This window comes from Neopsephotus bourkii, unplaced genomic scaffold (assembly GCF_033783945.1).
Source record: "Neopsephotus bourkii isolate Nb327-2 ecotype Australia unplaced genomic scaffold, CSIRO-AGI_Nbou_v1 NB_631, whole genome shotgun sequence".
In the NCBI taxonomy this organism is placed as follows: Eukaryota; Metazoa; Chordata; class Aves; order Psittaciformes; family Psittacidae; genus Neopsephotus; species Neopsephotus bourkii.
Window position 1 is genome coordinate 762,635 of NW_026901130.1, and position 27,541 is coordinate 790,175.

Genomic DNA, 27,541 nt, shown 5'->3' on the forward strand with positions numbered 1-27,541 from the left:
TAATTTTAAAATAATTTTTATTGCAGCCAAAACATAGTTCATATACCTGTACATAAAATAAACTATGATTATATACACAACATTTTAAGATACAGGGCATGAGTTTACAATTTTTGGCAGTTTCTATTAATGAAAATTGTGTAACTTTAGTACTTGGAGAAACTCAAGCTCCCTGTTTTGGTACAAATGTTTTTATCCCCATGAATTCTAACCATAAAGTGGCTTAATAAACTAATATTAATGTGTAACATCTCACTATTTTTTTGTATGTTCTGATTCTAGACAGAATTTTTCATATGCTTCTTCAATTTCTGGATCCATCTCATCATCAATGTCATCAAAATACCTGAAAAAAAAATTAAATTAAATCACCAAAGACATTAAGTACAGCTTTTCAGAAACACTTATGTAGATGTCAAAAATAAAACACAGCTCTGTAAATAGGTGTTAACTATGACATTTTCCTAAAGAGGCTGAAAAGGAAAAAAATCATGGGTAACTAAGAAAACAAGTAAAACAGAAACCTCAAAGCAGCATGGGCATGGTACAAATAGTGACAGTGCTTGTCACCATTTTGGATCATATTACACTGTCCACAGTTTAAAAACAGAAATACTTCCCGAGATGATAGTAAGTGCAATAATTTTAACCAAGCTTCATAAAATTTAATAAAGCATCTGTATTAATCTATTTGCAAGAAACCATAATTAGCATCATAGTAGCTTTTATTTTTCAGCATCCTAGTTCAAATACTGCATGCACTGGCTTGGTTGCACACTAAAGAATCCATTTATATAAAAAACTGCATTCCTCTTTGTTGATATATGAAACCTTAATTCCAAAGGAATCTGAATAATCATTGAAGGAATACTACTTATTCTAAGGAAAGAAACGTGACGAATGTTGAGATACTGAAAATTTTGTAATCATCTCTAGCTGGGATGTATATGCACATCACTCAAGTGAATTCAGTTTGTCTCACTGCCAACACTTGAAAGTCTGCTGCTTCATTTTGCTTGCAAATTTATTTATTTATTTATAATGCAGGAAAGAGTTTGTTTGTACATGTGTATGAATATCTGAATTCTAATTACCCCACTCAGTTGGATAAATATAAAATGTTTCAATTTTGTGTGATTACAAAACAGGTAACCTCCACTGTAGAGCTAACTATTAATTATTTAGTTTTATTTTTGGCAAGACTGGATTTCTGAGTCTGCAGTGAAAAGAACCGGTATTAAAAAAAAAAAAAAAAAATCACTCAAAAAGAAAACATACGGATCTCCAGGTCCTGGCAGGTATGTTCCATTTTCTTCATATTCTGGAAAAAAATCCTCTCTTTCAAGCAGCTCTTGGTATTTTTCTTGATAATCTGGCAAAGCAAAAATGACATTGAATAATATATAAAACTAGTCCTCTAAATTACCATACATCTGCATGGTTGGAAAATAACCTTTTCAATGAAATCATAAATGGTATGAAACATTTCATAGGAAAAAAATCTCCTGCTACTGTGTTTCTCAGGACATGAACCAACCTTTAAGAATGATACCTAACTTCCCAGGCACAGATGTCTGCTGCAAGAGATTTCATGCCACACTGTGCTCAGATTACAGAAAACAAGGAAACCAAGGAATCACACAGAATCACAGAATCCCAAGGGTTGGAAGTGACCTCAAAAGATCATCTAGTCCAACCCCCCTGCAAGAGCAGGGTAACCTAGAGTACATCACACAGGAAGTTGTCCAGGCAGGCCTTGAATATCTCCAACGCAGGAGACTCCACAACCCCCCTGGGCAACCTGTTCCAGTGCTCTGTCACTTTTGCTACTGACAACAAAGAAAAATTGACATGAAGATTTCTGGCTCTGTGGAGAGACTGAGTGCTGAGAACTCTGGAACAAATTCTTCTGAGTGACAGGAACTCAAATACATGCTTTCCATTTCAAATATTTATTTTCTTTTAATGCAGGATAAGGTATGGGTTACACAAAGTCAGAAATTCAGACATAATTTTGTCTTTTAATCTGCATGAACTTCAGAAATTTGAAGAACAACTTTTTATGTACTTCAGCAGGACAAAGTTGATTACAACTTTTCAAAGATTGAGAAGGAACGTATGCTAAGCTGTTGACATACCTGGATCTGCTGCAGTGAAAGGAACACCCTCAGAAGTGTAAAATGTTGGCTCATTCTAAGAATAAAGTTACACAGGAAGTTATACATATTCAGAGAGACAGCTGTTTGTAGTTTTCAGCAATGTGAAATTGTATGAATCTATGTGTCTATGAATCAAATTGTATGAATCTATGTGTCTATGTATCAAATTAAATTCACAATTAAGGAACTGAAGTGTATGTTCTTACCATAAAATAGTTAGGGTCATTTTCAGGGGTAGCTTCTGTATGTGCAGAAGATCCATGAACTCTACCCCAGTTACTTGATCTCAATTCTACTAGTTTCAGAAGCATATGTTTCACATCTCTGAAAAAAAGCAGCACTCCAGAAGTTAGAATGTTTTCTGCTAAGCAGGAAATTGGGTTTCTCATATTTTGCAAATATTACGTAGTTAAATCCCCTCCCAAAAGCTCTGTAAAGGACAAAACCTGGTCCAGTCGACAGATAACTCTGAGTTAATTTTTCCCCCCCTGTGTGTCTAGATGCTTTATGTATCAAATATAAGATACTCACCCTCTCCACTTCCTCTGTGGTGAAGTAAGGAGCCCATATGAAACAAAAATTGCTATAGTTTTTATCAAGATACCAAACCTGCAGCACAAGTTTTACTGATAGAAGGATTGTACTGGGAAAAACAGGCAGATGATCTTCAAATTCTATTTAATAATCTAAATTATTCTCCTAACTTCAGCCCTCTTAATCACACTGTAATTTTGCAGTCAACAGTGAGAAGTAATGTCTCCAATACACTAGGCATCATGAGTCATTTCACCCCTAAAATAGGAGAAATTCCTTTCTTCTTTTAAGCGAGTTCATGGAGAAGACTCTCATTAAGGAATAAATAAAATTTTCACTTGTTTTCTTTATTAAAGTAAGTTTGCGCTTCTGTGTCTTTGAAGCCTTTGTTTATGCTATCAATTTTCTCAGGTTCCTGAAGCAAAATTTTCCTCATCCTCCCTGGGGACAGCTCAATTACAACCCACAGATGCTATAAGCTACCTGTTGGCCTCCCTCCATATGGCAAGATAACAGGTCACAGTGCCTGGACCATGTATAGGTTTTTAGTGAATTTGCAAGAAGCTGAGGATGAAGTACAACAGAATCAGATCACCTCATTCATGCTGTTTGATACCACTCATTTTTCTCCAGACTGCAGTAAGACCATGCTCTCCAGAAAAAACAACACAAAACCAAGTTTCACTTTGCCTTTACATTTATAGTTATTTGTATATATTTATATAAACCTAATACTGTTAAAATAATATTTAAAAGTATAAACTATGAGATATCGCCACAGTTGTCTCCTTGTATATATACACTTGCTCTTAGAAACCAAAGCACTTAGGAAAGATTTCAAGATCTAAAAGGTTGAAAAAAAAAATTTACACATAGGAATTGACCCGAACATCCCCTTCTTTCTTATAAATAGAAGTTTTTAAAATGTTTTGGATGTGATGTTCATTATTCTTGAAGATTTTTAAGGTGTTCTGTTTAATATAAGATATAAGAAAACCCCACTGCACACAAATTTATCTTCTCACCTGCTACAGTTTGCATCCAACACAACATTTTCAATTCTCTGAATAATATCCTCCATATCACTTTTTCCTTTTTCTTTCCAGGCATCTTCTAAAACTGAGCCTGTCAACTAAAGATATTGGATTAGTTTTGGGGTTTTTGTTTCTTTTTTTTTGTGTGTGTGTTTTTTTTTTTTTTTAATTATAAAACATTAATAAACTGTCAACAGAACAGGTTCTGTAACAATTCATAACATTTACATGTACTGCATGACTGCTTGAGGACTGACATTCCCAATTCCCGATACCCTTTTGCTAAACAGATTAACAGACCTTGTAAATAGTTTATTTTAGATTACAGACAGTATGGTAGCTCTATGTCCAATGTTTATGTCACCAAGAAGTTCACAACCACTTCTCTCCTTTCAGTCTTGAAATACGATTTGGAACAACCCTTCAATGACATTTGTCTGATCTTATGTAAGTATATGCTATGAGAAAAGGAGACCATATTTTTGCAGATAATGCCACTAGCTTACCTGAGAATAATGAAGAGTTTAATAAACAGTTTAGAAACACTTCAGTAAACTTAGCTAGCATCACACATGGCAGAGGATTTCATCTGGGTATATATGAGGAGCCAAGAATTATCTAACTAAGCCAGCCTGAATTTTAATCCATAAAATCTGGGAGGCTGAAGCTGCTGCTGAGTTTTAGCAGCAGATAGTCTACAACTGCTGTGGATGAAAGCCTTTTCTGTTAAAAACAGGTACTTCACTGCCCAGTAATTGCACAGTAGGAATTAAATCACAAGAAAAATAGTTTGCCTCTACGATCAAAGTTAATAGCAATTCCTGATCTACTCAGCCACTTTCCAAAATGCCTGGAACAGCACCTGATGATATAAAGGAATAAAAGCAAGCATCTTGGTCAGCATTTGTTTGGTGTTCTTGATTTTCTGCTGCAGTCCTACCCTGACCCTAGACAATTAGATAATAGCACCAAGGAGATTTAATTACAAATAAACATACTGCAGAGCAAACAGGTAAAACACCTTATTGATCACTATATTAAATGGAAAAGACAACAGGAGACATTTACTGCTTCAATAATGAAGCCAAGGGGTTGGACTAGGTGAACTCCAGAGACCACTTCCAACCCTGACAACTCTGTGATTCTGTTCCATGAAGTAGCTCAGTCTAGCTACACATATACTCTAACATTTGTAGCTACTGTAAGACACTAGAAAACACTTGCATCAAACCTCCCCAAAACCTGTGTTCTGTAACACTTTTTAGATTAGTACCATGTCATAAAATAATTTAGATTGCTGTCTTTTATTTTTGTATGGATGCTGTGAAGTCAAGTAAATATTCCAAGACCATTCACAGAAATAGCAAGACCTCCACCTTCTTTTGAGAACGATTATAAAAACCAGCAGCACTGGAAAACCTCTTGATTTGTGTACTGCCTTTTCAGAAAGTCCTTCAAGGGGCCTTGCCTCAGGGAAGCACTGCCAATGTAAGGACTGACCACAGGAGGAACTGTGCTCATTGAATACAACCTCATATTTTTGCTTTGAAGCAACCTGTTTAAACATCCAAAATTCAAATCAAAAGTTGAAATAGAAAGATTTAAAACCTCTCTTCCCTATTCACCATATCAAAAGAAGCTGCCTGAATTTCAAGATAGAAGAGTCTGAAAAATAGTGGAGTGGGAAGAAGAGGGAAGAATGAGGAAAAAGCAACTAAACAACCAACCACCCTTCCCCTACCCCCTTTTCCCCCCAAAAAACCTTAAGTCCAAAAAAATGCTGTATAGCTTTTAAATTGCTTTCCTGTGAAAGTCTTTTCCCAACTATGAATATAACCATGGCTAGCAAAGAAAAGTTTCTCCCTGCATAGAGGCTACCATTTTTTTTTAAGTAAAAATTTAAGAGCAAAGATGTTTGTTTTCATCATGAAAGAGAATATATTTATTTGTGCAGTAACAACGATACAGACAATACAAGATGAAATAACTGGTATCAAGAACCTTTTGCCACAAAAAGTGGCAGACACATCCTTCAGAACACAGAACACAGAATCATAGAATAGTTAGAGTTAGAAACGACCTTAAGATCATCTAGTTCTAACCCCCCTGCCATGCGCAGGGACACCTCACACTAAACCATGTCATCCAAGGCTCTGTCTAACCTGGCCTTGAACACCACCATGGCTGGAGCATTCAGAACTTCCCTGGGCAACCCATTCCAGTGCCTCAGCACCCATACAATAAAGAATTTCTTCCTTATATCCAATCTAAATTTCCCCTGTTTAAGTTTTAACCCGTTACCCTTTGTCCTATCACTACAGTCCCTAACAAAGAGTCCCTCCCCAGCATCCTTATAGGCCCCCACAATTCATTCAAATTGGTTACAGTTTTCTCCCACACCAGAAACAGCAAAAGGAGACCTGAAGTGACTGCTTAATCCTCTGCATCCTGGCTTCAGTTCCATTGCTCTTGTATGTATAAGAACAGCCTTTCATTTTACTTTTAGAGCTTACGTTACTTTTTTGTTGGCTCAATTTCATAATGGTACTAAGGGAGAAAACCCCAGCAAACAAGTATAGCTTCCTCTGCTAATGATGTAATGCATAAAACCTTATAAACATTTCCTCACTTGCAGTTTCCGCCACTGCTTCCAAAGGTAGGAAGGTTAAAAAACTTGATCATTTTTTCTGTTAAAACTACTGTCTCACCTTCAGCAGTTTCACTGCACATATCAGATTACTGTCCACAGGATTAGACAAGAGTGCATTTAGTAATTCCCGAAGGCCTTCTTGAAGAATTTCTGCTCGCATTACCTGTCCCTTTGTTCCTTTAATCTGCAACAACAAGTTTAAAAGACTTAAGTTTTAGAAATCAATTTAGTCACATTTTCTTCTCTTGAAAGCTGTTATGATTTGGTTCGTGATCCACATAGCTGAGGTCTTTAATTGGAAGAACATGCCACATACTGTAGCTGTTTTAGAACACGGACTTTGAGGATACCTTACAATTCTGACACATACATACCAATGCATGCCTAGCATTTTGGTTGCTAGTAAACTGCTATGGAAAAGCTACCAAATGCCTGGCAAATGGTCCACAAAGTCCCAGATCCCCATGCTCTTTCCCATGTTACAATATGTATTCTCTACAGCTGTAGTGGCTTACTTCTGGAAGGTGCTCATTATGTATTTAACAGAGTACAGAAAACAGTTAAAAAAATAAATCGTAAGTTCCACAGAACTGGATAACTTCTCCTCCTGCAAAGCCCTCTGTAAATTTTTCCCATTTACTTCTAGCAAGTGAAAAGAAGATTTCAAGGCCTACTTACAAACAGAAATGGAAAACTCACATATTTATTTTCTTTCCTTATGCCAGCACAACATTTTTATATTATTTCCTTATATCAAACCATTGAAATAATCCTGCTAAAAACATATTTAAGTACACTTTGGTAGTGACCTTACTGAACTCACAAGTGTAAAAGTCACAGAAGCTTTAAGTGTACATAAACTTGTTTGCACATATTACAGATACAAAAACCCCCAATCTAAATACAAGATTACATGCTTAAAGCATAATACAAGGGCTCAACCTTCAGAAGATGTATATTTAAAGGCCTACATTTTTAATTGCTCATTTTAAATATTTCCACGTCTTCCTCAAGGGTTTGCTAATAGCTCCTATTGGTGACTGGATACTGAATTATGGGTTATTGATCCTGATCCGCTTCTGCAAGGTTGTAACATTTCCTGTGCTGAATCGTACTCATCTGGGGTATTGCCAGTCTAAAAAACATAACATAAGCTGCATTCCAAAGGTGGTTGGGGTTGGATTTTTTAATGATTTCTTACACTTAAAAAAAAATCTTTATAAACTTCTACTGATCTTGTCCTATTTCCTGGACACACATTATAACAAAACTGTTCTAAAGTTCTTTTAATTTAATCCCCTCTCCCTTCAGAAAAAAAACACCTCAAATTACATGCCATTTTCAGTGTTTACCTGAACACAACAACAACAAAAAAAAATCAACAAAGAACCACACCACATGGAACTTTCCTCTTACCTCTAGATTAAGGTAGAGTTCAGCTAAGAAGAGCACAAAGGCATGAAACTCTTTTTGAGTAGTCTCATCTGCTCTGGTGGCTTCATCCCTGTTTTCATACTCTGCTCGACACCTGTAAAAATTAAAACAAAATCATACATCTGTAAACATCCCAGTGTATTTAACATGATACTTACTTAACAGAATGCTAAGAACTTATGAACTATATTGAAACTGTTACATGCTGAATGTTGGCAAGTACAATTTGTGAAGGAAATGAGAGCACTTCACAAAGACACCATGGACTTGTCTCTTTTTAGATGAATACATATGATTACATGATGATGTTTTCACGTGCTGAAATTGGAGAGAGCAAAATGAAACAGAGCAAATTACAACATGGAAAAATTAGAAGACAGTTACTGTCTACATATTAGAATATGGGTCCAGGAAGCTTAAGGCAGGCAGTGAAACGTCCACAAAACCAGATATTACTGCAAAAGACATATTCCCCCTTTCAGGGTGCTGCCCACATTGTCTTAGATACCTTTACACTTACCCAATAAATTATTTATCTAACCATTTTAAGTGACAGTGATGCCTAGTTCATGACACTAAGCTGTGTGGCGATATGCTGGAGGGGAAGGATGGAGGTGGGTGAGCGCAAACCTCATGAAGTTCAACAAGGCCAAGTCCAAGTTCCTGCACTTGGCTGGGGCAATCCCAAACTTGGGATATTGGCTGGGTGCATTGAGAGCAGCCCTGAAGAAAAGGACTTGGGGGTACTGGTGGATGAAAAACTGATTATCAGCTGGCAATGAGTACTAGCAGTCCAGAAAGCTTAATCACACCTTGGGCTGCATCAAGAAAAGCGTGACAAGCAAATCAAGGGAAGTGATTCTTCCCCTCAACTCCACCCTGCAGTACTATGTCCAGCTCTGGAGCCCCCAACATAAGAAGGATGTGAAGCTGCCGGAGTGAGTCCAGAGGAGAGCCATGAAGATGATCAGAGGGCTGGAGTAGCTTTCCTATAAAGACAGACTGAAAGAGCTAGGATTGTTCAGTCTAGAGAAGAGAAGGCTCCAGGGAGACCTTAGAGGAGCTTCCAGTGCCTGAAGGGGCTTACAAACAATCTGAAGCAGGATCTTTTGTAAGAGAAAATAGTAATAGGACAAGGGGGGATGGCTTTAAATTGGAAGAAGGTAGATTTAGAGTAGACATTAGGAAGAAGTTCTCTGCTGTGAGGGTGGTGAGGCCCTGGCACAGGTTGCCCAGAGAAGTTGTGGCTGACCCATCCCTGGCAGTGTTCAAAGCTAGGCTGGACGGGGCTTTGAGCAACCTGGTCTAGTGGAAGGTGTCGCTGCTTGTATCAGGGAGGTTGGAACTGGATGAGCTTTAAGGTCCCTTCCAAACCAAAACATTCTGTGATTCTATTATCTAGATACAAATACAGAGGATTAAGATAATATGGCTGAGAGGTAATTTTTCTGGCACTCAACAACTGTGCCAAAACCACACAAGCTTACATAGCAGTTCAAAATCAGAATGAGAAAGTATCTGAGATAAAGGAAAGCCAGACAACTTCTAATGTTACTCTCTATGGTTATGTAGTGAATTAAGAAACACTAAAGAAATGAAAAAAATCTACATTTTCTATTTCAGCTACTAAAGTAGAAACTTGGGTTGAGAAAAAGAAGATGAACTCTCTGTGGTTATACTGTTAGGTTGTTTATCCCCCTTCCCAATTACGTCCGTCTTAGTAATAAACACATAAGCAGGGTGCCAAAATGGATCTTATCTATTGGGTTGGCTTTAAAAAAGCCACCAAAAACCTGATAACCCAACCTTACCAGGTTATTTCCTTCGTCTTCAAGTAACAAACATATTTAAAAAAAAAAACAAAACAAACCGACCAAGATGAAAGTCGTAATTTTTAAGGCAAAAAGGCTCATTCTGGGAAGAGGGAAAATGTAAGTATTCTCTGTTTCTCCGTGTCCTGGTTTCAGCTGGGATAGAATTGATTTTCGTTCTAGTAGTGGGTACAGTACAGTGCTGTGGTTTGGCTTCAGTATGAGAATAATGTTAATAGCACACTGATGCTTTAGTTGTTTTGCGAGTACCTGGAGGAGTGAGTGTCTGTGTGGCATTTAGCTACCTGTCAGGTTAAACCACGACAGTCCTTTTGGGAGCCCAACACAGTGCACAAAAGACTGAGCTAACAGCAGATCGGAACAAAGTGTGTTAAAACAAATTTGCTATAAGCATTCATTATATTAGTTTAACTGTCACTGGTCACAATATTGATTGATTTTCTCTCAGAGTTGCTGTGAGTTCTTACTTGCTGTACATGTTGCCTGTTGTGATATTTATCAACTCTGGGGGCTGGGTTAAGGTTACCATTTTGCTGTACTTTGTAACACTGGCTTATGACAGAAAAATGCTGCTTGTGAGACTCATCTGGTCCCTCGCAACCTTGCCTCATTTCCGTACTTCGGGAGCCATCTATCGGAATCTATTAGCAATTACACCTTTTACCTTTTCTCCTCGGTGAGTCAATCCATTGTGGAGATAACATTCCTCCATCTTCCCTTTCTCCTGGAGGAGATACCTTCCTCCATCTTCCTCGTCTTCTCCAGGCTAATTATAATAGCTCAAGAATTTTGAATATTCTAGGGATGTTCAAACCAGCATGATCCTATTGCTATGTCTCCTAAATGTCCTCAGAGTTAAACAACTATTTAAGAATACCATCCAGAGATCTGTCCCGAGGCTAGATAGTTACGAGTGTTGCTTGGGTAGAGTACCTGTTGTAAAAGTATGCCATGTAGACAGATACTCAAGTACTCAAGAGTTGGGCCACTGACGAACATCAAAACAGCCAAAAGGTAGATCAGGCTGCTAAGACTGAGGTGGCTCAGGTGGATTTGGACTGGCAACATAAGGGAGAATTATTTTTAACCCAGTGGGCTCATGCAGGCCACCAAGGAGGAGATGCAACATATAGATGGGCTCGTGACTGCAGAGCAGATTTCACCATGGACACTATTGGACAGGTTATCCATGGTTGTAAAACATGCACTGCATTTCAGCAAGCCAACTACTTGGCTTTATTATTTTTCCTTCAATTCCTGTCTTATTAAATTGCCTTTTCTTCCCAGGTCTCTCCTCCATCCTCCTGAGGGGCAGGGAGAGTAAGCAAGTGGCTGTATCATTTTTAGCTACCTGCAGTCTTCAACCATGACACTCCAGAAGTTACACTCTGGATAAAAGATCATCGTAATTCACTGCTGTTGAAGTTTTTCCTGATTTTGTTCCTAAACATAGGTGCACTAAGTGAAACTTTTTAAAACAAGAAGCAAGCTTGAAGTTTATAAAGCCAAAAGTCCTTAAAAAGGCTAATTTCTAAAGAATTCTTAAGTACGACGGTGTTCTGCTTCAAATGTCATGCAGAAAGATTTAAAAGGAAATAGTTCATTTAAAAACTTTTTTTTTTGTCAACTACGAAGTCTAGTAATTATTAAACTGTAAGCCCTCGGAATTCTGTAGAAACTGAAAATTGAAGAAAAGTATTCTTCTGGATTTTATGTACCCACTCCACAGACAAAGTCAGTTAGCTGATCAGTGAATAAACCTTACACAGCAACTCCAGCCAAAAAAGTAATCAAAGGAAAAAAAAAAACCAAACCACAATGAAGTCAGTCTTGGCAAGGGTCAAAGGACAAGGACAGTACATATATGTGCATTTACTATAACTTCCAAACTTTAGTTGACTAACTTTCCAATTTACCCTGTAACTTGTGATCAGTCTGAGATACTCAGGTCAAAAGAGCCAACAGAACTCCAAATGGAATCCCTTTCTCATATTTTAAAATATTAAAATATTTTAAAATGTATGTTTCTGATACCCAGTATGTACCTGTGCTTTAATAATCCTCAATCTAAACTTCTATTTTATGTATGTACCTTGTTGCACATGATGCTAACAGTTACAAAGTAAGAAGACATGTAACCTGAGAAAGTAACAGGCTTAAAATTACATACTGATACTGACCTTTGAAGTAACAGTTGTCGGAAGTTCCCACTTTGTGGACTAATGGTTAGATGGTGAGACAGATAGTTACACAACCGAGCTCCCATGTACGAAAAATTTGGGACAGATGTGGCCTTCCAAAATAAAAGTGGAAAAAAAGAAATTATTCATAAAATCATTGTTAGGCTATCAGGAAGTATCTTTAAAAGCTTTTTTGAAAGCTACTTAACAACAGTTGATAGGACAACTGAAAAGCAGAAGATTTATAATTACTATTTGTCATGTTAATTTTTGCATCGCATCAACACATTGCTAAATGCATTCCTGCACTTAACAAAATACACATACTGTGATTTTGTAAAAATCTTTCAGAAAACAACCACTATTATGCTGTGTGTCTCAACTGTGCTTCTTCACTATAACCTGCAACCAAAAAGTACCTGAAGATCACTTACAAACTGTTTATACAAAAAAAAAAAATTAACACTGGACATTAAAACATTTTTCCAAGGACACTCTCTCAAGGAGCAAGGATTATATGAAACCAGCAGCAACAACAACAAAAAGTCTCCTTCATTCAAAGGGCTGTTTATCCCAGAAAACGTTCCTGGCAATAATGGATGCCCAGGGAAAAAGTACAAGCACACTGTAAGTAAAGACACACTCCAGCAATCTGCAGAATAGCAAACTCCCGATTCAGAGGTTAAGCCGCTATCATTACAGTTAACAGATCTTGATGGGTCTTTTTTTCCAGAAAAAGTCATGTTACTCTGAACATTTACACTTTTGTCATCTAAAAACAGCTGGCAGCAACGAAATTCTACAATGTAAGTTATACACTGTCTGAAAAATATTCTGCTTTAAATACTATACTTTAAAATTTTAAGAGGTGGAAAAAAGCAATTGAAAATTCAACATTGTCTATTATTCAAACTCTCTTAGAACTTAATGCAGAACATCCCCTTATTTTGGCAATTAAATCTTGTTCAATTATTTTAAACGATCTTCCAACAACACTTGAATTAGAGATTCTTTCTCAAATACAGCTTCGGTGAAAAGAGGTTCTAGTTTAAATAACTCCAGCAGCTCTGCCAAAAAGAAAATAGGGTTATCAAGAATCCATTAAACTTCTCCCATGGCTGAATCATCTTTGAACATTGATTTTACATCTTGATCATCTATCAGCACTACAGCTGTGCTTGCTGCTTCTAACATGTTCAAATAAAAAGCATCTTGCCATTAGCACATCAATGTGTTGCATCTAGTTACCTTGTATACGCACAGGCAGGGAAAAATGCACTTACTGTAACTGTACTGTGTGCATGAAGTTGCTGGTAAAAACTGAATTGTCTTTGGAAGATACAAGAAGCTTATGTAACTAAGATAGCAAAATAGAATCTAGTTTCCAGTAAGAGGCATGTGAAACATCTAACGAGCTTTTTGGTGCTTTGGTTCAATTAGTTGCTTGCACTAGAAAAGGTGTCCCCTTTTTATACAGCAAAATACATCACTTTAATTTCACTTCTCTCTCCTAACAAAACCCCCAAATCAATCAAGCACACATGCAAATTCTTCAAACCTCATCTGTATTTTCTAATCTTCATCTTCCTAATTACTTGGTCTGTATTTGTGGTTGCATCAAATACCGACACAATTAAGTTTTACGTATTATGACCTAAATTTTAGCTATTATGACTCAGAGACCAAAAAAACCCACCTCTACATCTTCTTAATAACCAGTCACTACTGTGCAGTAACATCTTCCCTGAATTATCGTTGCTGGTAATCCTAGCTTATCTCCGACTCAAAAAAGTCACAATCTAATCAGAAGGCTAATCTACCAATACTTATCTTGGGAAATTTCAGTTGGTGTATTAACTATAAACAGCCAAGATTCTTAAGCTATAATGTCAGAGTGTTCAACTTTTGAAAAACAAGGGACTCAACAACTCACTGTATAGAGACATAAATGGGTTAGGAAGAAGAAGGGGAAGTATGTAATTAATACTTACAGACAGATTGAGATACCTGATACACAGACAAAGGGAAGAGCGTACAGGACTTGGGTTTCATTCATTTTAGTCTTTTAATTTACACGTAGCAGGTGTAAATCTGCCACCTTTAACCCAGGACTGCCAAGTCCACCACTAAACCATGTCACTGAGGGCCTCACCTACATGGTTTTTGAAGTCTTCCAGCAATGGTAATTCCACCACAGCACTGGGCAGCCTGTTCCAGTGCCTGACCACCCTCTTGGTGAAGAAATTTTTCCTAATATCCAGTCAAAACCTCCCCTGTTGCAGCTTGAAGCAGTTACCTCTTATCCTACTGCTTGTTACTGGATAAGAAAAGACCAGCCACCTCCTGGTTCCATCCTCCTTTCAAATAGCTGTAGAGAGTGAGAAGAACTCCCCTTTGCCTCCTTTTCTCCAGACTGAACACTCCCAGGTCCCTCAGCCGTTCCTCATCACACCTGTGCTCCAGACCCTTCACCAGCTTTGCTGCCCTTTTCTGGACCCGCTCCAGCACCTCAATGTCCCTCTTGTAGTGAGAGGCCCAGAACTGAATGCAGGACTTGAGGTGTGGCCTCACCAGTGCTGAGGACAGGAGGTCTCCCACCATTTCTTCCTGAATTATGGAGACTTCAATCAGCTCCCCATCTCTGCCATACAGCTCAGGAAGCTGAGCACCCTGAGAACTGCTGGTGTGATTATTGAAGACTGAGGCAAAGGCAACATTAAGTATGTCTCCTTTTCCTCATCCTTGGTCACTAGGTTTTCCCTACTATTCAGTAAAAGATGGAGGTTCTCCTTGGCCCTCCTCTTATTGCTAATACATTTTGTAAAAATACTTATTATCTTTAATGTCAGTGGCCAGAGTTAGTTCCATCTGTGCCTTCCCCTTTCCAATTTTCTCCTTCCATAACCCAACAATATCCTTGTATTCCTGATGGAGCAATAGTCCCTCCTACAGGTAATAGATTCTCCTCTTCTCCTGAATTCCCACAATATCTCCCTGTTCAGCCAGGCCATTAGATCGGGTTGCTCTAAGGCCCATCCAGCCTGGTCTTGAACATTTCCAGGAATCAGACATCCACAACTTCTCTGCACAACCTGTGCCAGCTGTAAGATCTTCCTGGAGCAACCTTTTCTCCAGGCTGAACAAAACCATCTCTCTCAGCCTGTCTTCATGAGAGATGCTCTATCCCTCACTGAGTAATAACACTCAATGCTTTTCAGTTGAAGAAGGCACAGCCAACCCTAACACTGGACTTGTTTTTAAACAGCAGGAGAGAGAAAGAGACAACACTGAAGACTTACATTAAATAAGAATCTATTTAACTTGTATGAAGTTAAAAATCGGATAAATCCCTCTTTTTCTTCCAATAAAGTTACATGGAATATGTTAATCTTTTTAAGCTCTTGTCCATGTGTTCAAATAAAAGATGGGAAAACAATGCTGCCAAACACAGTACAGATAATCTTACAGATAATCACTAGTCTGTTGTGAATTAAATCTGCATCAATTCTGTATGACAGTAAGAAACTTTAGACTCTACAGTTCTGTACCATGATCAATCAGTCATGCAGCTTCTACGTGCCCTAGATTAAAATATTCTGCAAGTATCTGCACTTAAAAGGTAAATAAGAGTTTGCATTCTCCAAGGTAGAATTCAAAAGCAACCAACTCAGAAATGTGAAAGACACCCAAGGTAATAAACAGCAAGGGCAAGAGTGACTTCATTCTAAGCAACAAGGCCAAAAGACAGTAAAAACAGCTAATTTGCTAACCAACAGATATTAAGCTGTTTGTTCCAATGGCTCCCCCAATTAGTATGGAGTTCAGTTCAAGGTCACTGTCCTCATTTCCATGCCCATCAATGGGACTGGACCTAGTTAGCATTAGATGAGCTTTCCCTTCCCCTAGTTATGCTGTTCTGAAATAGGTACATTCCAAATGAATAAGAAAGCCTGTCAGGAGTGTTTCCCAAAGGGTGATGCGCACAGTAGCTATGAATTTAATTTTTTAAAATACCAAGGAATTGAAAGTATCTGAGTAGTATAAGGAACTTGTTTTGCAGGACAGAATAAAAATGTACAACTCTGACATTGCTTAAGTGTACTTCTTCAATCTTTACTACATAAATAAAGCAATTCAAATATAACTCCCTTTAACCACAATTTCAAATCTAGTATGTGAGCCAGGAGATAAAAATTTATCAACCGTCCAAGTATTCCACACCTGAGCTACCATTTAGATTTGATTTAGCAAAATCTTTCCCTATATGTTCCAGTCTAAAAAGAAAAATTCATTAAACAACTACATAGGTAAAATTACATGACAAATAATACTGATATGCTTACTTTGGACACTAGGCAATAGAGGCATAGTATCAATGTTATATACACAGCGTACCTGCTGATAGATGAGCTCAACAAGCCCTTGTAAATCTTCACCTGAAGTGACCCAGGAATTCAGTGTTTCAGCAAACTGCTCTATTTCAGTTTCAAAACAAGCTGGTTGGTCGGTGAGGTGATTTAGGAAGTCTTGTACATATTCCACCAAAGTCAGATAGCCATCGTATCTATCTTCAAAGGAAGAATCCTATAGCAGTGAAATAACATACCGACTATTTAAAAGGAACATAAAAGAACATTGTTACACTTACTATATCCAGAAGCAACCATATAGCCTTCAGTTGTGAGTCTCTGCAGGCTTAATAGTGATCTTTATCACAGTTTACTTCAACACTGTTAAGAGAAGACAGACCTCAGGGCATCAGAAATCTCTAGTAGTCCTACCATCTTAAGAACTAGGTGATATTTTTATAGAGATAAAGGTCTCCCAGCAAAACACATCAAAAGACAGATCAAAAGAAATCAAAGAGTTTGCCGAGTTAGGAGCAAGATTAACTAAGCAATAAAGTAAGTATATATGTTAAGACTAAAACCAATAGAGGCTCAGCACCCATTCCTGATGTGCAGACAGTGCTGCATATATACAAAATGTAGAAGGAAAAATAATTGGAAACTTGAAACAAAGTATGTTGGGCTTAAACAGAGCGCATAGTGTTTCAAAACATGCAGAATGGCAAGAAATTACAGAAATACAAGAAATACAGACTAGCGTCCCCATGTAAAAAGTATTTTTTAAAGTCAGTGAATTTGCATCTCTTGACAATGGATGAAAGACTACAAAGCATGAAACTATTCAAATGGTACTGCATTAATTTGCAGCTAAAGAGGTTAAAAACCAGAGAGTAAACACACCTGCTCCCTAAAGGAGGGATTGAGCTTGCACAATACCACTTTATCAGTGTTTACACTCCTGCTGATGGATAGAAGGCTGTCAATTTTGTTCATTCAGAAATGAACGTATGTATCTGAAGTCAATACTGTTCTGGAGTATTATGATGCTAGCATGGGAGGGGAACAGCAAAGTAAGCAGGATATTTTGTGATGTCACTAGTAATAACACAGTACAAATAATTCACTTTGTCACACTATACAAAAGATGGTAAAAAGTATTCTTACACAGATTTCAGAAGTGCAAGCAGGAACCTGAAGAAGGACTGCTAAAGAAATGACTTATCATTAGTTATTCAAGACATAAGGGTAACACAGAATATCAGGCCTGTCAACTTATCTACTGGTTAACAAGAAAAAGGTTTAAAATATATGAACTGTAAAGAAAAAAATTATCTAAAAATGTTAGTGAACTAACAATTTTCTTCATTTAGTGGACATAAATACATTACCAAGGATTGTAAGTACATTCTCCTTTTCCCCACCACTTCTCCCTTATTGAAGTGATGTAATTTACTTTCTGTCTTTAAAACACCTCAGTCTCTCCTCTACTGTGAAGCAACGTGGATCTGTGAAAGATTTTTATTTGGACATGAACTGTACAGAAAGACAGACAGACATTGCTGACAATCAAGTATTTACATTAATTTCACGACCTGTGAAGAATGTGTAGGGAAAAAGGCAGACCTTCCAAAATTCTTCAAAGATCCGCGTCATAAGGGTATACAATTTAAGCTAGAGTGAGATATATCAATATAATAAAAGAAAAAAAAAATATGTCCTATTATGTTTAATTAAGTAGAATATTTGTCTTTCATATTATTCAATGTACAAAGTTACATAATATTGCCCACAAGAAGCTGAAAAAAAGAGTTTATGGAAATGGTGGCAAATTGTTATTACCATAAGGATAAATATTTCAACAACCTCGTCCAAGTTAATTTTATTTTGAGTTTGGAAAGGGAATCAAGGAGCTTCAGAGATCTTTTCCAACTGAAAGTATCTTACAGTTCTAATGGTTTGGAGCTTATAAAACCAAAGACTAAAGGGTAACAGGCCTATGCATAATTGGCTAAATACTCTATTTTGCTTAAGGAAATCAACTTTTACTAGGCAATTTCAAGTACCCCAGGAAAAGTTCTGTACAATAAACTTCAACTATTTTGTTCCACAGAACTATGACATTATCGTGCAACAACTACAGCTTAGTCATACAAATGAACTGGCATTTCTCCGAAGAACCTGTTGAAAACCTCTCATGTCAGGTTGCAGGGAATGCTGTTGCTGCACCTAGTATAAAGAAGCTGCTCCTTCTGACAGCCATCAGGTTGTTAGGAGATCCTCATTCAGCAAAGAGGAAGGTATCTTCCTCTCATCCTTACTTGATAGGAATTCAATCTTGGAGGATAATATCCTCCTGGAAGGAGCCCCAATATCATTTGGTATACCCGTGTCTCTGTATTCATACTCCTCTTCCCATTTTGTAATTAAAAGGCTAGCACAGAGGGTCTTTACCACATTAATCTACCTGTACTAACTACGCAAATCCAAGTGCAATTGAGGTCTTAGTAACTATGCCAGCAAAAAGAACAAATAGGAGAGAAAAAATGAATAATTCAGGCATTATAATAAAGTTGTATATTGCTAAATAAGTAATACTTAATAGTTTAAAAATAATAATATTTGCCCCAGTAACTTCTAGACATAAACCACTCATGTTTGTCATTGGCAGATTTTTACAAGAGAAGACAGCACTAATCCCTCCTATTATTTTTATAGTTGGCTAACAGGAAGCTATTAAGTTTACAAATTTATGATTTAAAGCCATGAAAGTCAAATAGAATTTTTCCACGAATTTCAACGATTTCTCAATCAAGCCAACACTGTCTAATCCTTCTCCTTTATGTTTGATAGCTATAGGATGGGATCCTGGATTATTCACAACAAAAGACTGACCAATTTAAAGATAACAGATTTGCCTCTTTTTGGCTAATGATGATTTGCTTCTCTTCCGCCTCTGCTTCTACTAAGACTCAATTCACGAGTTTCAAAAAAACAACAGTGAAAAAGCTCAGTAAGTACTAAAACCCCTCTGATTTACACAAAGGTAACAAAAAGGAAGATATATAAGCCAGGTCTGCTCAGTTTCTGCACATGTGCTAATTACCACCTTCCTATACCTGGTAGGTATTCACATTTCTTCCACTTAGGAACTTCATCACTGAATTCTTCATTTGATTTCTCTTCAGACCCTTAGGAAAAAGATTTTCTCCCTTTCAGATTATATGCACTTAACAAGTTTACAATAAATTTATTGCAAACTTAAGTACAAATGATGTACAGTGAAAATGGAATTTGCCGTAGTGATAAACAGTGATTAACAACATCACTTGTAAAAACAAGACAATTCCTTACTAATTACCTTAACCTTAGAAGCAGAGCTAAAGGACTGATAAAAGGAGAACACCTGCACCAGAGAGTGCCAAACACAAAGTGAATACTAGAAAAACAAGTGGTCAACAAGAAAGGGCAGTAGCTGGGTGAAAAGCAAAGGTGGCATAGGAAGATTGCTGACTGACTCAATTCAGGACCCGAAAAGCTTGCTGTCTCCCCACCCCTTTTCATGAAGCATGTGTGCTAAAAGAAAGTACTAATTACGAATATATTTGATAACTTTTGACCAATGATAACTAATTTCTTTGTTTTCTGAAATGTGTATGTTTGATGCACACAAAACTAAGGTGTGCTAGCTTTGTGGACCTTCCACCTAGCACCCTATTTTGTAAAACAGATGAGAATAAAACACCTTGAGTCTGAGTATATATAGTCATTCTGCACACCAGGTAACAATTCCACTTTTGGGACAACACAAAAACTGTTGCATATACAAAATCACCTTGCCATGCTGTATGAAGGGAAGACGCACCCTCCTGCTTGGCTAAACATATAAAACCAGCACTGAGGCTGCTTAACCTCCTTTTTTTTTTTTTTTTTGAAATGAAACAAAGTAAAAACCAAAGCCAGACCAAATGGTGATGGCTGGATTCCATCTAAGATGATACAAATCTCATTCTTACGAAGTGAAGACATGATTGTGCCCTTCTGATGGAGTGACAGCCATGTTATCATACACTTGTGCCAGAGAACAAGTCTGACATTTCCAACTGGCAATTCAAACCTAAATCTAGTCACCAATTCTACTGCAGAATTCCACAAGGTCTGATTGGAGCAACCTCTGTATGGAAAGAGAGAATTCCACGGGGGTCTTTAGTCCCTAAAGTCCTGGTAAAGTTTTTCTGAAAACTCTAGTATGCCTTGTGTGCTGTACCCCTTACACTGTCTTCACAGGGAACTGATAGTTTTGAGTATCAGAACTAACCGGAAGTCATCAAGTAATCTCATACGCAAATGTGATATGGACATGCACAGTAATTACTATAATGTACAAATAAATAAGAAAATTGTCACTTTTTCTAAAACAATAAATGCTTAATAGCAAAGCCACTGTATTTTAGAAGAGAAATGGAGCTTTCAGATGTAAAAATTTCAGGGAATGTTATAAATTAAAGCTAAAAGATATTAAATGTAAGTCAGAAAAGCAGTATTTTCTCGAAATATTTTTGATTCAAATTTTAAAACTCATGATCAAAATCTGTGTAATAATGAAGGGTGCTAAATTTCTTAATTTTATTGAAAGTGAAATTAATTCAGCCATTAAAATTAAAAAACCCAAAACAACCAAAAAAAAAACCACACCAAGAAAAAAAAAGCTAAAACTGCCAAAAACCTTTGTAATAGTGAAGCACAAACATCTGAAACACCACTATTAAGGCCCCTGCAACATACTTACAAATACATGTTCTAGGTTTTGACTAGCATTTTAACAGGTATTTTAATTAATAGATGAGTCACATATTCCGACAACATATTCCTACATATTCCTACAACACAGCAACCAGGAACTCCTACATGCCTGCGTGTTTCCGCAAAAGAGCTGAAAAGCAACACTGGTGTCCTCATAACTTTGTAATTGTAAGCATGCATTATGTATGCCAACCCAAATGGCAGGTTTTTTGGTCTTGAAACTGAAATTTTTCCTTACAGAAAACATGTAACATATATTGGGGGAAAATAGTTATTTTCCCCCTAGATTACCTAATTCACTGAAGCATGTTTGTGTTGGCGTTTCATTAGCAGTTGTTTATCAGCTATGGGCTTCTATTATGCAGGACAGTAATTCTATTCAGTAAGCTGGCAAAGCTGGTAACATTAAGATAACATCAATTTCACTGGTGAGGAAAAGACTTTAAAGCCAAGCCACCACATTTAGCATTCAAATCAAGTATTTTTCTAGAAGTTATAAAAAAATCTGTATGTCTCTATAAATTGTTTGGGGGTTTTCTGTGGGTCTTTGTTTTTTTTTTTTTTTTTTAAATCACTTGAGTGTATTTGTAAAAGTCATTGTTCCCACCTGTTTATGTACAATACCAGAATTTGGCTGCTTGCACAAAAGGGTATTCCAAGAATTCACATACATCTTTCCCTTTACTGAAGCAGTAACATGGAAGACAACAGAGAAGAAAATACAAAGTACCAACTTTTATTACATGGTACATCTACAACATCCATCTGAAATCACCCTTAACCTGGCTGTAAATGTATTAGGTATGTGGGTAGGAGCCTAATCCTACTTTTCTGCCCTTTGGTGGTACCACTTTTAAGGAAGGAATTAAAAGTCACTGTCAATCATACCCACTGTAGAATAAATTTCAAAAAGGTAAAGTCTGTGCTTGGAAAAGCTGAAGGTCAAGCTTTCTCCCACACTTGCTTCAAAAACTGAAATCTGCCTAAATGTGTACCTAAGCCTTTACTTAAAATCCAGTGCAGCTACAACAGAGGTAGCTGCTAAAAAAGATGTAATCAATGCTTGGTAAAATGAACAAGCAACATTGTTACCTGCAGCAAGCTTTAACAAAATATCTCATGCTAAAGGCTCTCACATACACCATAAAATTCACACACTATCACTTAACATTCTGACTGTGACTCCTGAGGTTATCATCAGAGTTTCTGGAATCTCTTCAGCAAATGAAGCATTCAAGTTATCTGATTAAACAAGATCTCAGAAAAATGTTAACTTGAATACAAGCAAATTGGCATATACTAAAAAAAGAAAATAAACACTCACCGCAAAGTTCTGATTGAAGTTCTGGACGTATCCTGGTGGATAAAACTCAGGTGCTTTGACAGACAAGTTTGATCTTATCACAGGAGCTGCAGCCACTTGAGATTCAGCCGTTTCTGGTTCAGAATCAAGAGCTGAAACTTTATCTTGTGATCCAGATGGAATCCCTGTCTGTGGCAGGTGCTCTGAAAAATTTTTGTTAAAAGCTTTTCTTAGAATTGACTAAATTAGTATGTATTCACACTGAGTGCACATATAATACATATTTTTATTTCAAATATACTTTTATTATAAAAAATACTCTCAAGTTTACTTCAAATATATCATTTTTCCTAAACATGGATAAAGTTTTTACTTTAGCAAACTCTAGATGTCCTTCTACCTCACAGAAAATAACCAAAATGTTCACGTGAACATTTAAAAAAAAAAAAAGAGAAAGAAAAAAAAAAGAGAAAAAAGGAAAAGAGCTCTCTCCTCTCCCATGAAAATACACTTTCTAAGAGAGCTAACCTGAGAAACTAGCAAATGTGCTTATGGCATGCTTGCTCATCTTGTGGGTTTTCCATACTTTTCAGATAGGAATTCAAGACTTTGAAGTTCAATTATTGGAAGACATGACTAATTTTTAACAACACTAATTTTTACCAGAATTCTCAAAGACACTTAGGTGTTGCTCTCATACATTGTTGGCAAAACCCCCCCCACAACTAAGCAACCAATCAACAATGAAAGAGTGCTTTTAAAACAGTATTTCCCGAGAGTTCCAAATGTATCTTTATAGATTAGCTCTTATGTTTATTGAAAATGGAACCTGCTACCTACCTGAAAAAGCTAACCAGCAAACAATGCTTGGTATTACTGTTAGATTGTGTTTATTTTCTGGCAAACCTTTAGGCTGGTGTTCTTCAATAAGAGGAAGGCTGAAACCATCTGCTGTCAGTTTAACAGATGGATAAAATGCACACACAGATGTGAGGGCCCAGAAAGGGGGGAAATGGACAAAGAGGTGTTGTGAGTGGCTGCAGTGCCACATCACACCTTTACCTGGCCACAGGCCCATAACCCAGAAACATGATCACTATTCTAAGGAAAGGTGCAGATGCCCCCACGCAGCAGTCCTCAGTGCCATGCCGAGAGGAGCCCGGCGGATGTCTGGGGTGCACATCACGCTGGTCCTCAGGCCGCGGTGACTCCTCCGCCTCTAGGTATGGGGGTGCGAAAAATCACTCGTCCCCGAGCTTGGGCCGCGGGGAGGTGAGGTGAACCTCAATGGCTCCACTCTCAGCGGGATGGCGAATGGGGGTACAAGCGGAGAAGCATGCTGCGGGCACACGAGTGGAGCGGGGCAGGCTGCAGGGAGCCGTTCCCCTACGCCTTCGACAACGGGGACCTCGGGAGGGGCAGGGAGGGGGCCGTTTCGCCTGTACCTGCGATTCCGGTGCCCAGAGGCGCAGTCTTCGGAGGCCGCAGTGATTCCTGCTGCGGGAAGAGGCCGCCTGCTTGGTGTTGCTGCTCGTCAGCCGAGCCTGAGCTGTTTGAACCGCTTCCCCCAAGGGGGGCCCCATCGCCACTCTCCGGGGCTCCCGCACCACCGGGGACAGCAGTGCCTTCCCAGCCCGCACCCCGGCGTCGGCCGGCACCCGGAGTTCGGTCGAAAACATCCGACATGCTCACGCTGGGGCAGCTCAAGCGCTTCTGGGAGGCAGCCGGCGAACGGCGTGGGGGCGGAACGGGGAGAGGGGCAGGGCGGCTGCTGAGTCCCGCCTTGCCGCGGCCCGAACCCTTCACTTTCAGTTTCACCCCCACCCCAGCGCCACGATGGTCGCGGACCAGCAAGGCTGACAGCGCCCCCTCGCGGCACTTGTCATGCCTGTCGCCATAGCAACCCCGGCGCAGGGACGGCAGCTCGACCGGGCCCGGGTGAGTGTCGCCCAGCTCGGCTGCCGCGGAGGAACAGAGGCTGTTACCGGACGCGAGGACAACCTAGCCTGTCCACAGCTCATAGGTCTGCACCCCCCACCACAGCACGGGATCGCTTTCTAGCTGGCTGCGGGTGTCAGCAGCCGGTTCCGGGGCCGCACCTCGTCACGCCTCCCAAACAGCAGGGAAGCTTGGGCACGGCATTTCTCACAAAACAGTATGTTCTCGTGATTGTTCCCCTGCAGGAACGCACAGCGCGAGGTGAGCCCACCAGCACCAAGACTGCTGCTACACGTAGCAGAAGACCTGTAGCTCCACTACGCACATATAGGCAGAGGAGAGGCGTTTGTGTGCACAGCTGCAGCCCGAGTTCTACGCTTGAGCCGCTAACATGGCAACATGATTGTACAGCTAGAGTCACTTCATATAAATATGCTTATTCAGAATAATGTATTTTCATGTATAATTGTGCATGACATGGTAACAAACTTATTCTGATATAACTTTTTAAACCTTCCACACCAACAGGAACTAACTGGAAGAGCCAATTATATATCTCTGTAATGCATTTTACAAATATTAACTAATATTTGCTAATATTTTGCTAATATCAACCCACATTAACTGTGGGTGACTGAGTTTAAGTGCCTGCTCACAATTTAATTCACCTATTCCTGTTCAGTTTTAGCCCAGAGCCTTAATCTACTCACTTTGCAAACTCCATCACAACACAATATGCTTTCAAGATGAGGCAGATAATGGAGACACAGGGTGCCCATAACACACCACAGCTGGTCCTGACCCCACAAAGGTGCTCTGTCCCTTCTACAGCCAAAGCCAAAGCCTGAGGTGGAGTCAGGTCAAACTCTGTTCATCACTCATGAGGGGGTGAAAAACCCCAAACAAACAGAATAGCATTGTCTTTTATTAAAAAAAAATAATAAATTGGATTGTAAAATGGTGCCTTTGAAAGTTATGTTCCTATTTGTTTTATTATTACATTTTACTCTTTTTAATTATTAATGGGGTGTTGGTGTAGGGTGTAAAACATTTGTGACTTCCACAAGGCATGAATTGGTCTGATTTTTGGTGAGAGACAGGCTTGGCCAGACAGTAAAGGTGACAGAGCTGAAGTTCATTATGCTCATGGGAAAACTGTTCCTAGGCAACCGTTACTGAAAGCCAGACTGGTAAACTAACAGATCTACACACTGCAAAGGAAATGAGAGCAACAGTAGGAGGTTTTGATGAGACAAAAAAATACCGGAATACTTCCCTTGTGTAAACAATTCTCAAAACCAGATCTAAGCAGCATTACCAACTCTTTAAAGAACACAAATTAGGTACTAAAATAACTAAATGGAATATATTCAGTAGTGTTGTCTTATTTCAGCTCCACTTTTAAAGCCCATGTTTGTGACCTCATGTCACATCTACAGACTTCACCTTACCAGGAGGATAATGAAAAGCTTACATTAATGTGAAAAAGGAAGCTGAGATTCTCAACCACTGGTCTTAGGCTCCTGAGGCTTTAAAGGAAAATCATCATTATACGCTGGCATCACTTTTTAATAGATCAATTTTTTGAAAAAGCAAATCTCATTCTTTAAGGTATACACCTATTGAGGGATTAAATGTTACTGAACAGGTAACTTTTCACCTGTGATCATAAATGTGAATTCTTCTTCTTAAGATAATTCTATATTATCTTAATTTAATGCCTGTTTGGCAACTACTTACCATTTAGAGTGGACTGTGATACCAGATCCATCTTTTCCTCAGAGATGTAGTACTGGGGATTGTACGAAAGCAGTTGTGTTTGGCTGGGGACCTGATTTCTCTTCCCTATTGTATACACCTAAACCAAAAATTAAAAAAAGGATATTTTCAGGCAATGAAATCCAAAATTACAATACCCAAAATACTACCTACAATAGCCAACTCTTTTAGACAATGCCTAAAATTCTGCTCAGAATGTTCTGGCCTGAGTAACTGCCAGTTACTTCAATCCTGTGATACCAAACAGCAGAAGACCCAAGATGGCTACACTAGTGAGACACCCAATGAACAATGAAAACTTTTAACAAATGCCATTATTACTTACAAATATCCATTTGTAAGGAGTTACCTGTTTTGTCCTAAGTGTGAGACCTAATAGTCTATCACTTAATTTTGAAGCAATATTGTACAAACCTGCAATGCCTGGTGCTGAGAAACCACAAACTGCAACTTTGTCACTATTCAGAACACAAGCACTTTTAAGATTTTTCTTTTTCTTTTTATGCGCACAACATATTTATAATTAGAAAAAAATGGAAAGGGCTAGTTCTACCTTTTAAAACTGAATATATTATGAATAATTGGTATTTTGCTGATCCCTGTTATATTGATAAGGCATGGCATTGCACTACTTACTGGTTACTGAGCCTGAAACATAGAGCACTCATATTAGTATATAAGGTGTAACTCTAGCGGGAATCTTCCCCACAGATTTATTTAAAAGCACAGTAGTCTTTTAAACATCTAGCAGCAGGGTATCCTATTAATTACTCTCAGAGAAATTTTGTTTCCAGAATCATTAACTTCACTTCTAGTCGTAAGTCATTGGTTTTGAGGCTGTATGACACCTCTGGCAATGCATGTTTTGCCCGAACAGTTACACTGATGTAAAGAAAGCACAGCACATACCTAGAATCTACAGACTGTGTGAAGTAAGACAAGACACACAGGCAACGGGAAAGCTGTCATCTGTAAAGTTCCTACTTAATAGCATGTTCTCTTCATTGATTCATGTATTATTTATACAGTTGCCAGAGTTCCTCTGTGTCTGTTATCCTCCCACATTGTATCTACCACTCTAACGCAGACACCAGCTCGCTGCTGTATCACACATCTGAAGAAATAACAATAATAAAGAAGATATCACCTATATGCCGTGGTGCTTGTCCGCAAGAAACCAGCCACGTTTCAGACACCTTCTTCGCAAGCCGCTGCCTCGACCTTCGCCTCCTCGCCCCAGTCACCGGCAGCCTGCCACGGCTGAGGGACGCGTCCGCCTGCTGCCAGCGCCCAGCACCTTCGGCCTCCACCAACGGCTGCGACGGCTCCAACCCCACCCGCGATGCCCCAGCTTCCTTCGGGAAACGCCTCGCCAGCGCCGCAGCACCGTCCTGAAGGCAGGGCCAGCGGGCGGAGCCGCCCCTCACTCGCCCGCCGCTGGCGGCACGCAAAGCACCACGTGACGGGCAGCCCCCTCCACTCCCCTCCCACTCGCGGACCGCCCCTACCAATGCGTTCCCCTCACTCCTTCCGGGTTGGCGTGCAGTGC

At 38.8% G+C, this 27,541-nt stretch overlaps 1 protein-coding gene across 4 annotated transcripts; it reads right to left on the minus strand.

Annotated features, from left to right (window-relative positions):
• Nucleotides 1–27,534, minus strand: PAIP1 (poly(A) binding protein interacting protein 1). 4 transcript variants are annotated; one of them, XM_061352192.1, is made up of 12 exons: nt 27,518–27,534; nt 25,954–26,071; nt 22,297–22,478; nt 16,219–16,407; nt 11,824–11,936; nt 7,794–7,905; nt 6,436–6,561; nt 3,719–3,825; nt 2,366–2,483; nt 2,139–2,193; nt 1,279–1,372; nt 1–346 (listed from the first exon to the last, which is right to left on the minus strand). In XM_061352192.1, the coding sequence occupies exons 2-12, from the start codon at nt 25,982–25,984 to the stop codon at nt 256–258; spliced, it is 1,218 nt and encodes a 405-aa protein (XP_061208176.1). In that variant the 5' UTR covers nt 25,985–26,071; nt 27,518–27,534; the 3' UTR covers nt 1–255. The 4 variants fall into 4 exon arrangements, with proteins under 4 accessions (XP_061208176.1, XP_061208175.1, XP_061208174.1 ...); XM_061352191.1 differs by lacking the exon at nt 27,518–27,534 and adding an exon at nt 27,140–27,476; XM_061352190.1 differs by lacking the exon at nt 27,518–27,534 and having other exon boundaries at nt 25,954–26,475.
• Nucleotides 27,535–27,541: the final 7 nt, after the last annotated feature.